We start from the raw sequence: 12195 nt of genomic DNA, 5'->3' as shown, positions 1-12195 counted from the left end.
GTGTGAGCTGCCAGTCACACACCCTCACATATGAATAGTTGCTTTATTGTTCAATTTCTAATCTACTTCTCGTTGCCTTCAGTGATGGAGCGGCAGGATGAAATCATCCCTGAGCATCCAAACAACAGCAATATCCGATGCAGCCCGCAAGACAAGTGGTGCATACAGAAAAACCTGGCACGGCATCCACCAAAATCCACAAATCAGAGAAGCAACACAGCAAGGGAGGAAGCCAAGGCAGCTCTGGTGAGAGAATCCATCATTTATGCACATAACGACACATTTAGTTATGGACTAGGAGAGAGGTTCCAACAGGTGTTTATCATTTCAAGCCCCAAGTGTTAGAGCCAGCTTATACTTGCTCAAATGACTTTATTATACACTGTAACTTTTTCATTGTTGGCTAGTGAAATAAAAGAAAGGTCAACCGGTCCAACATCCCACACCTGTCATTATGTTTTAGTACAACTTTTTATTTGAGCTCAGACTAGGGTTGTACAGTATACCGGTATTAGTATAGTACTGCGATACTAATGATAATATTTAGCAATAGCTCACAGGCGTCACAATGTAAACAACCATGGGTGGCGCTACACTTGACATCCACTGTAATGATACCAAGTAAAGGAGCGTATCTAGTCGATACTATGATTACATCGATATTTTTTAGCATCAAAATCTTTTTTTAGTTTTTATATTATGTTTATAAACTCAGGAAATATGTCCCCGTACACATGAGGACTTAAATTATGACCGTTGTATGATCCTGTAACTACTTGGTATCGGATGATCCATACCCAAATGTGTGGTATCATCCAAAACTAATGTAAAGCATCCAAATAACAGAAGAATAAGTGATTATTACATTTGAACAGAAGTGTAGATAGAACATGTTAAAAGATAAAGTAAGCAGATATTGACAGTAAATTAACAAGTAGATTAATAATCAATTTTTACAGTTTGTCCTTAATAATTTTGACAAAATATGTCACGGCGGGGGGGGGGGTCGCAGCTGACTGTGGGGTTTGTTCCCCCGGGATGCAGACGGACAACTGCCGACAAGGCGTGCAGGTAGGAACATGATTTATTCCTCAAAAAATCAAAGAAGTACAAAAACAGAAAACAAACCGGAGGGACAACGTGCCGATCGCACTCGAAGCTAAAGCTATCACTTGGCATAGACTAGAGATAAGGAATACTCACGTAGCTGTGGTAAGAAGCAAACAATGAAGCCAGGCCGACTGACCGGCAAAGGCAGGCTTAAATAGTCCCTCTGATTAGTGCTCGGAAAACAGGTGAGCGTCCCGAGCACCAATCAGAGACAGGTGGAAACAATAAGCACCCATGGTAAGGGAGTCCAAAACTAACAGAATATAACAAAAACATGATCCGGGCCACGGATCATGACAAAATAATAGAATGACAAATGACACAATATGTTACTGCATACGTCAGCAACTAAATTAGGAGCCTTTGTTTGCTTACTTACTACTAAAAGAAAAGTTGTCTCGCATATTTAAAAACAAAATTGCAATGAAAAACATATGTTTAATGTATCGTAACATTTTATGTTAAAATAAAGCCAACAATGCCATTTTTTGTGGTCCCCTTTATTTAGAAAAGTATCGAAAAGTATAAAAATACATTTTAGGACCGGTACTGTTACCAAAATATTGGTTTTGAACAGAGATGTCCGACAATATTGGGCTGCCGATATTATCGGCCGATAAATGCTTAAAAATGTAATATCGGAAATTATCGGTATCAGTTTCGGTTTCAAAAAGTAAAATGTATGACTTTTTAAAACGCCGTTGTACGGAGTGGTACACGGACAAAGGGAGAAGTACAAGGCGACAATAAACCTTAAAGGGTCTGCCTTTGCATGCCGGCCCAATCACATAATATCTACGGCTTATCACACACACAGGTGAATGCAAGGCATACTTGGTCAACAGCCATGCAGGTCACACTGAGGGTGGCCGTATAAACAACTTTAACACGGTTACAAATATGCGCCACACTGTGAACCCACACCAAACAAGAATGACAAACACATTTCGGGAGAACGTCCACACCGTAACACAACATAAACGCAACAGAACAAATACCCAGAACCCCTTGCAGCACTAACTCTTCCAGGACGCTACAATATACACCCCCCGCAACCCCCTACCCACCCCCGCCCCCACCCCAACCCTGCCCACCTCAACCTCCTCATGCTCTCTCAGGGAGAGCATGTCCCAAATTCCAAGCTGCTGTTTTGAGGCATGTTGAAAAAAATAATGCACTTTGTGACTTCAATAATAAATATGGCAGTGCCATGTTGGCATTTTTTGCCATAACTTAAGTTGATTTATTTTGGAAAACCTTGTTACATTGTTTAATGCATCCAGCGGGGCATCACAACAAAATTATGCATAATAATATGTTAATTCCACAACTGTATATATCGGTATCGGTTGATATCGGAATCTGTAATTAAGAGTTGGACAATATCGGAATATCGGATATCGGCAAAAAAGCCATTATCGGACATCTCTAATTTTGAGACAAACCCTAGCTCAGACTAAAGGCAAAGCTCTCGATTTATACATCGATTTACATTAATATTCTCACCTCTGGTCACCATCAAGAGCCCGGATACAAGCGGCCAAAATTCGTTTTTTGAGTAGATGAACATCAAGAGGAGCCAGTTGAGGTCCTTCTGAATGTCTTCTCCTGTAGAAATGAATAAAATGTAAGGAATTTATTTTGATCAGTCTCTCGGATATAACCAATGGTTATATATCAGAGCAGTGGTTCTTAACCTGGGTTCGATCGAACCCTAGGGGTTCGGTGAGTCGGTCTCAGGGGTTCGGCGGAGCCTCCGCCACGGAGGTAAAGAGACATCCGACTTATCGTGTAAATAAAAACTTCTACCTATCAGCGTATTATGGATACCCCCAAACAATTTTCCCTCTAATTTTCCATCTGATTTGCAGGTTTTTTGATTGATTGATTGAAACTTTTACTAGCAGATTGCAAAGGAAGAGAATACACAGTACAGTTTACACAGTACAGTACATATTCCGTACAATTGACCACTAAATGGTAACACCCGAATACGTTTTTCAACTTGTTTAAGTCGGGGTCCACGTTAATCAATTCATGGTAATGTGTGTAAGGCAGGGGTGGGCAATTAATTTTTACCGGGGGCCGCATGAGCAACCCGAGCACTGCTTGAGGGCCACATCCACAATATTTCAATTCAATTTTGCTCAATATTATTTTTGATATATACCGTAAGATAAATAATAATAATAATAATAATAATAATAATAATAATAGTAATACTTCAACATAGTGTGTGTAACAGCATTCCATGACTAATATAAATAAATTAACATTAATAATAAATGACAGTAAAATAAGCACACATATGACTGAGGAGTCATAGTGTAACTTTGTGTGGTGTTTGAGTTGTCCGACTTTTTGTGTGGCCATAAACGCACCAGTGGCTTAGTGGTATGCGTGTTGGTGACAGATGACAAGTTGCTTTTGGCCTGGTTTGTACGGCAGAAAATGACTAGTTTTTCCAGATAGAAGTGTTTTACTCATGTTTTTGGTGTGGTTATGTCCGAATATAAACAGTTTTGCTCAATAAAGTGATCGATATAATTCCTGTCCTCGAAGCATCTCGATAGACGTTACAATAATTGAACGGTGTTCAATTGAACGGTGTTGACGAACACCGAACACCGTCACTGTCACTCAAAGTTGCATTGCAAAATTACATAGAATAAATATGTTTATTTTGTTTGGAATTCAGATGGGATTTGATTTGGTGCGCGGCATATATTTGCTGCGCGCAGCGGACGCTTGAGCAGTGCGCAATTGCGCAGGCGCGCACCTTAGAGGGAACGTTGCTTGGCAGTCCATGTCTTGTTGGAAACACGCCATTCCTCATCAACTTTTCTCTTTTTAGCGTCTCGGGTGTAAAGCGTGCATCACTTGTCGCTGCATGTGCACCTTCACTCGCAGGTTACACACGCCCATAAATAATACTTTTCAAAATAAAAGCAGCACAGTTGTATTGCGCGCACGACATAGATGTTTTTTCAACTTTATTTTGTAATTTGCGATTGCAGCTGTTCACATTCGCTCACAATCACGCACACGCATACGTCCACACGGAAGTAATACAAATAACGATTTTCAAAACAAAAGCAGCACCGTTGTATTGCACACTCGACATAGATACTTTTTTAAATTTATTTTCTAATTTATAATTGGCCTCACGCGGGCCGGACAGGGACGCACAAAGGGCCGGATGTGGCCCGCGGGCCGCAGAATGCCCAGGTCTGGTGTAAGGTGTGTAATTTGTTGTGAGTTCATGCACTGTGTTGGTTTTGTTCTATGAACAAGGTGATGTTCATGCACGGTTCATTTTGTGCACCAGTAAAAAAACATACGACTTTTTCTTGAATTTGAAAAAAAGATATGTATATTTTTTACTAAAGAAGGGTTCGGTGAATGCACATATGAAACTGGTGGGGTTCGGTATCTCCAACAAGGTTCAGAACCACTGTATTAGAGTAAAGTTAGTATATCAATTTCGAGGATAAACTTTTGTCACACAAGCAAACTGGCCAACAATCAAATCAATTCAGTGACTTGTTTTATCGACCCAACACGTTAAGACAGGGATGTCAAACTGGTTTTCATTGAGGGCCACATGGCAGTTCTGGCTGCCATCAGAGGGTCGCTTGTAACAGCGAATAATGTATGAATTTGCCTTTGGATTTCATTATTAATTATATCGTTTTAAGTAGACTGTCAATTTTACAGTAAAAACTTTACATTTACAAAATGTTACTGTAAAATATAGTGTTTTTAAATTTTTTTACAACATTTTAAGGTAAATAGAAAAACAGTATGACCGTTTTTTTCGGGGGATTTTACGGAAAAAGCTGGCATCTTAGTGGCCAGAATTTCTGTGTTAATATTACATTGGTTTTTACGAACATTTTATTGTTAATGGAAAAACAGTACAAGTTCTTTTTTTTATTATGGCAGCTTAGCTACCAGTTTTTCTACCGTAAAAAACAAATGTACCGTCTTTCCATTTAGAGTAATACACCGTTAAAAACAACAATCAAAAACTGGCTGCTTAGTCATTAGAATTTTAGGCAAAAAACAGTAGTAGTTTTTTTCAATTTACAGTTTTATAGACTTAGACTTAGAGAAACTTTATTGATCCACAAGGGAAGTTGTTCCACACAGTAGCTCCCTTACAAAGGACGAAAAGGGTAAGGATGGAAAAGATTATGCAGGTATTACCCCTTGTGTAATGTTCATATTGTTGTTACTCAGCCAGTGTTTGTGGGTCTGATGGACCCGTTGCATTTTGTGGCTTTTAATGCCTCACAATCAAACACTTTTATGTTAAAATACTGAACAGATGTTTATTGGGATAAGGTAAACATCTGTTCAGTATATTAACAGAAATAATAGAAATGTGTGTGTGTGGGGGGGTGGGGGGTAAGTGGTATGTGGTATGTGGTCATTAAATATGTATTCTGATATATGTTCTTCACAGAAAATGAGCCAAAGTCAGTGAGTCACAGTTTGAAAAATTAATTACCGTAATTTCCGGACTATAAGCCGCACCTGACTATAAGCCGCACCAGCTAAATTTAGGGGAAAATACAGATTGTTCCATATATAAGCCGCACCCGACTATAAGCCGCAGGGTTTTGATGTGTAATTACCGTAGTATATAGGGGTTCCTGCTACCACGGAGGGGATTGTCGGGACAGAGATGACTGTTTGGGAACGCAAAGCGTCCCATTTATTAACAATAAATCTTTCAATCATTCAATCAAACTTTCACATCTTTGACATGGCGAACAGCATTCGTGCAGACTACAAATAATACAACGGTGCAAAGTAATACAAAGTGCTCGCCTGTACGTTACCAAAATAACCAGCCTACCGGTATATGAAAAGTCAGTCTTTAATCATTGTGTCATCGTCTTCCTCCTGCGTACTAAAACCACCGAAATCCTCTCCGTCGGTGTCGGAGAAGAACAGGCCGTAAATAAGCCACACCGTTGTATAAGCCGCAGGGACCAGAATGAGGGGGAAAAGTAGCGGCTTATTGTCCGGAAATTACGGTAATTGTATAATTTTTCTTTTAATAAAAAATGAAAACGGGTCCCAAAGACCCGAACACCACACAAGGGTCGAGTAGACTAAAAATGTACCATAGTAGCAATGTAAAATATAACATATATGTAATATTTACATATTAAATAAACAGTATATAATATATACTGATATATTATATTATTGTATTATATTTTTATATAATATATACAATATATAACAAATCCCAATTACCATGTACAATAATACAGTATATGTAACAGCTGCAGCAAAAACAAATAAAAAATAAAATTACAAAAATATAAAAATAAAAAATATGCTGTAAAGAAAGTAACATTTATTGTCATTTTTATTAATTTAATGGGTGGTTTGCTGTAAAGTATTTTTATTTAGACAAAAACATGTTTGGAAAGTATGATAATATACTGTAATATTTGTTGCAATAATGGATACTATTAAAGTTTAAAAGGTATGCAATTTCAAGCGGTACATATATTTTTTCTGTCAAAATGAAAAAAATCTAATACATTTAGTGAGAAAATATTAAGTACTTTATTGACATATCATTTCCGGGTGTTTGCGTGCCAGATCTGGCCCCCGGGCTTTGAGTTTGACACCTGTGCGTTCAGCCAACTATTTCAGATGACAAAATGAAATGTACCACGCATGCATGTTTTTATCGTTCATAAACCAAATGAGACGTGTCAGAAAAGTTCCACGACTGTTGATATTGACGTCATTCTTGGATGTGATTGGCATCGATAGTAGGGATTACTTGGACACGCGACACAAAGAGTAAACAGACTACCACATGTGGGAAGCTATTACCAATCAGTCCTGCCTTCAGACGTTACAGAACATTACAGAGACGTGGCAGGAAAGACTTATTAACTGTAGTCCCAGTGAGCAGAACAGATGGTTGTCGGACTTGAATGATGTTTACCTGAAACTTGGCTTCTGGCGGTGGTTAAGTGCAGGTCTTAACCATATACAGTACGGCACAGTCTCCGTGTGACTCTGAGAGGTTTACCCTTACTCTGCCATATGTTTGTCCATATTTCAGAAATCGCTCTATCCTTGGCAAATATTATAGTTACCGTGGGTGAATTGTGTAAACTCACTACACCGGTAGTTTTTAGCGCTTCCATAGCGAGATATAAGTTAGAACTTTATATTAGAAATGGCAACAGCAGAGGGTGAATGCCCCATAACGAGAAGATAGTGAAAAAGAAGAAGCTTATCGACTACAGTATCAGCACGAACTACAGTGGTGGACATGCGCACATTTTCAGGTCTTATGCAGATCTCAAATACACATCAGCAGGTACCAGAAGGTAAGAAAAGTTGGTTTTGCATAATAGTATGAAACAAAACGCCAGATAATATGTCTGCTAATGTGTGCCTTTTAGCAGTCCTTATACACACAACATAGTAATACTTCTATCTCTGACTACGGTAGCATAATAGCGTAATGGGCCGACAATCCATCAAGCGGTGCGGCTTCAAAGTCATACTAAACCATTTTGACAGATTTTTGAGTGCCGTGTGTAATGTTCTTTATTTTCAATGGAACATTTAAAGTTTTGGTGTCGTTTACTGGCGTCATATTGCAGTCTACACGTATCTCTTACGTGTGACTGCCATCTACTGGTCACTTATCATTTCACCATGTACTAAATAAAATAGCTTCGAGGGCGGTAGGCACTACCAAAAATTATTCCGTACATTAGACGCACCGGGTTATAAGGTGCACTGTCGAGTTTTGAGAAAATGAAAGGATTTAAAGTGCGCCTTATAGTCATGAAAATACGGTAATCTTTGCCTTGAAGTTAAATGTTCCAGTATTGTCTTTTTTTGTGTCCTACAACGTGTTTAGTAGGGATTAGAGATGCCGATAATGGCCTTTTTGCCGATATTCCAAAATTGTCCAATCCTTAATTACAGATTCCAATATCAACCGATACCGATATATACAGTCGTGAATCTAACACATTATTATGCCTAATTTTGTTGTGATGCCCCGCTGGATGCATTAAACAATGTAACAAGGTTTTCCAAAATAAATCAACTCAAGTTATGGAAAAAAATGCCAACATGGCACTGCCATATTTATTATTGAAGTCACAAAGTGCATAATTTTTTTTAACATGCCTCAAAACAGCATCTTGGAATTTGGGACATGCTCCCCCTGAGATAATCCTGACACCCATTACAACTATGGGAAGTACTATACTTTGACTTTCACAAAGTGCATTATTTATTTATTTATTTTTAAACATGCCTCAAAACAACAGCTACAAAAATAATGAAAGCACACAGCTTCAGTCCAGAGTATACTAGACTACTTCCGTGTTTTACCGGATATGTACCGCTCCGTACAGCAGCGTTTTAAAAAGTAATTCATTTTACTTTTTGAAACCGATACCGATAATTTCCGATATTACATTTTAAAGCATTTATCGGCCGATATTATCGGACATCTCTAGCGATAATCAATGATTTTTTTAACCTACGACAGTTTTTTTACATTGTTATTTCCATTGGTGCATATTTTTATTTAGATTCTAATGTTTTATATGATATTTTATACTTTTATCTAGAAATGGGTACCTTTTACATTTGAACTGATGCAATACCTGTACTCAACAAAACCAATTTTCTGTACTTTTGTGTGTGTTCATGTAGTACAATATGTTAATTGTTCAGTAATAACATGTACATTTTTTAATTTAACATCTGACACAGAGCTGATCATTTTCTGTTTTTTTTTTCCTACACTTCTGAGTCTCATTTGCAGGTATTATATCATAGACTTTGCAATTCCAAGACATTAGATGCCAGCAGTGTATAGACTACATTGTGTTGCCGTAGCCAAAAAGTAGTCTTTGCCTTGACCTTAAACATTCCAGTTGTATCTTTTGTTGCGTCCTAAAAAGTGTTTGGTAGGGATCTAACGGAATCAAAATGTCACGGTACGATGTTATCACGGTATGAAGGCCACGTAACGATATTATGGTGATATTAAAGACTTGGTATAAATGTTATAGTTTGTAAAATTAAATAGCAGGAATGTTTCGGATAAACACACTTACTGTAATTAAACACAAACACAATGCTTAAATGTTCTAATCATATTTATTAGATAAACATGTATTTTAAGTGCAAAGAAAAGTGCAGAAACATTCACTGTTTCAAGAAAATGTTACAAAAAAACTTACTTAAGTCATATTGCAGTCTACACATATACCTTATGTGTGACTGCCATCTGCTGTTCACACCTATCATTTCACCATGTACCAAATAAAATAGCTTCGAGGTTGGTAAGCACGACCAAAATGATTCCGTACATTAGGCGCACCGGGTTAAAAGGCGTACCGTCGAGTTTTGAGGGGAAAAAAGGATTTTGAGTGTGCCTTATGGTCCAAAAAATATGATAGTCTTTACCTTGGAGTTAAATGTTCCATTTTTGTCTTTTGTTGTGTCTTACAAAGTGTTTAGTAATGACGTAACCAAATCAAAATGTCACGGCACGATATTATCACGGTATGAAGGCCACAGTACGATATGATGGTGATATAAAAATAAAAATTAAAAAAATAAAAACTCATATTTATTAGATAAACATATATTTTAAGTGCAAAGAAAAATGCAGAAACATTCACTGTTTCAAGAAAATATTACAAAAAAACTTACTTGAGTCATATTGCAGTCTACACATATCTCGAATGTGTGACTGCCATCATATTGCAGTCTACACGTATCTCTTGTGTGACTGCCATCTACTGGTCACAGTTATCATTAAACCATGTACCAAATACAATTGCTGCGAGGTCGGTAAGCACAACCAGAATTATTCCATACATTAGGCGCACCGGGTTATAAGGCGCACTGTCGAGTTTTGAGAAAAAGAAAGGATTTTAAGTGCGCCTTATAGTCCGAAAAATATGGTAGCCTTTGCCTTGGAGTTAAATGATCCAGTCTTGTCTTTTGTTGTGTCCTACAAAGTGTTTAGTAGGGATGTAACGGAATCAAAATGTCACGGTACAATATTATCACGGTATGAAGGCCACAGTACGATATTATGGTGATATTTAAAAAAAGACATGCTATAAATGTTATAGTGTGTAAAATGAAATGGCAGGAATGTTTAGGATAAACACAACATAATGCTTAAATGTTCTAATCATATTTATTAGAAAAACATGTATTTTAAGTGCAAACAAAAGTGCAGAAACATTCACTGTTTCAAGAAAATATTACAAAAAAACATATTGCAGTCTACACGTCACAGTTATCATCACACTATGTACCAAATACAATTGCTTCGAGGTCGGTAAGCACAACCAGAATTATTCCGTACATTAGGCGCACCGGGTTATAAGGCGCACTGTCGAGCTATGAGAAAAAGAAAGGATTTTAAGTGCGCCTTATAGTCCGAAAAATAGGGTAGTCTTTACCTTGGAGTTAAATGTTCCAGTCTTGTCTTTTTTTGTGTCTTACAAAGTGTTTAGTAGCGATGTAACCGAATCAAAATGTCACGGTACGATATCACAGTATGAAGGCCACAGTACGATATGATGGTGATATACATTTTTTTTTAAAAGACGAAATAAATGTTATAGTGTGTAAAATAAAATGGCAGGACTGTTTAGGATAAACACACTTACTGTAATCAAACCCAAACATAATGCTTAAATTTTTTAATCATATTTATTAGATAAACATATATTTTAAGTGCAAAGAAAAGTGCAGAAACATTCACTGTTTCAAGAAAATATTACAAAAAAACTTACTTGAGTCATATTGCAGTCTACACATATCTCTAATGTGTGACTGCCATCATATTGCAGTCTACACATATCTGCCATCTACTGGTCACAGTTATCATTACACCATGTACCAAATACAATTGCTTCGAGGTCGGTAAGCACAACCAGAATTATTCCGTACATTAGACGCACCGGGTTGTAAGGCGCACTGTCGAGTTTTGAGAAAATGAAAGGATTTTAAGTGCGCCTTATAGTCCGAAAAATACGGATTACTCAAATAAAAATAGAAAATAGAAAGAATGCCTTCCCTGTCAAATGCTTGAGCCAGTGCCGAGTCTGCAATAGGATGTGACGCCAAGTGCAACAAAGGTATCAAAATATGGTACCGTTTGATATTGCGTGAATCGGTAGGACAAAATTCTGTCCATACCTATAAAAACTACTGAATTCAGTGCTGATCCCTACTCTTTTCTAACAGAGCTGCTGCTGTTATTTGTTTGTATGGCTATACTACCGTTAAAGTGTTACCACATCATTTCATAGTCATTTCATGTTCCATGAAGACATGCACCGAGGGAAAGGCTGATTGGCAACACTAAAATGTCCCCGAGTGTGTGAATGTGAGTGTGTCTGTGTAGGTGGCAACTTGCAACTTGTCCAGGGTGTACCCCCACCCTTCCCCTACAATGATAATAAAGTTTTTGTACAAATCCCAAAACCAGTGAAGTTGGCACGTTGTGTAAATCGTAAATAAAAACAGAATACAATGATTTGCAAATCCTTTTCAACCTATATTCAATTGAATAGACTGCAAAGACAAGATACTTAACGTTCGAACTGGAAAATTGTGTTTATTATTGGCAAAAATGTTTCAAAAAAGATGGCGCAAGTGGCAAAAAAGACTGAGAAAGTTGAGGAATGCTCATCAAACACTTATTTGGAACATCTCATAGGTGAACAAGCTAATTGGAAACAGGTGGGTGCCATGATTGGGTATAAAAGCATCTGCCATGAAATGCTCAGCCATTCACAAACAAGGATGGGGCGAGGGTCACCACTTTGTGACCAAATGCGTGAGCAAATTGTCCAACGGTTTAAGAACAACATTTCTCAACGAAACACTGCAAGGAATTTAGGGATTTCACCATCTACGGTCTGTAATATCATCAAAGGGTTCAGAGAGTCTGGAGAAATGTTGGCGGAAAACCAACATTGAATGCCCATGACCTTCGATCCCACAGGCTGTACTGCACCAAAAAGCGACATCAGCGTGTAAAGG

General features: G+C 37.7%; 1 protein-coding gene across 1 annotated transcript in view; it reads left to right on the top strand.

Annotated features, from left to right (window-relative positions):
* LOC133634118 (insulin-like growth factor-binding protein 4) overlaps positions 1 to 12195 on the top strand; it is a 242110-nt gene that overhangs the window by 214353 nt on the left and 15562 nt on the right. Inside the window, exon 2 of the mRNA XM_062027143.1 lies at positions 83 to 246. Within this exon, the coding sequence (XP_061883127.1) occupies positions 83 to 246 (164 nt within the window). The remainder of the gene's footprint in view (positions 1 to 82; positions 247 to 12195) is intronic.

The sequence above is a fragment of the Entelurus aequoreus genome, linkage group LG18 (assembly GCF_033978785.1).
Source record: "Entelurus aequoreus isolate RoL-2023_Sb linkage group LG18, RoL_Eaeq_v1.1, whole genome shotgun sequence".
NCBI classification, from domain to species: domain Eukaryota; kingdom Metazoa; phylum Chordata; class Actinopteri; order Syngnathiformes; family Syngnathidae; genus Entelurus; species Entelurus aequoreus.
The sequence above is the reverse complement of the archived record's forward strand: the minus strand, read 5'-3'. Positions and strand labels throughout refer to the sequence as shown.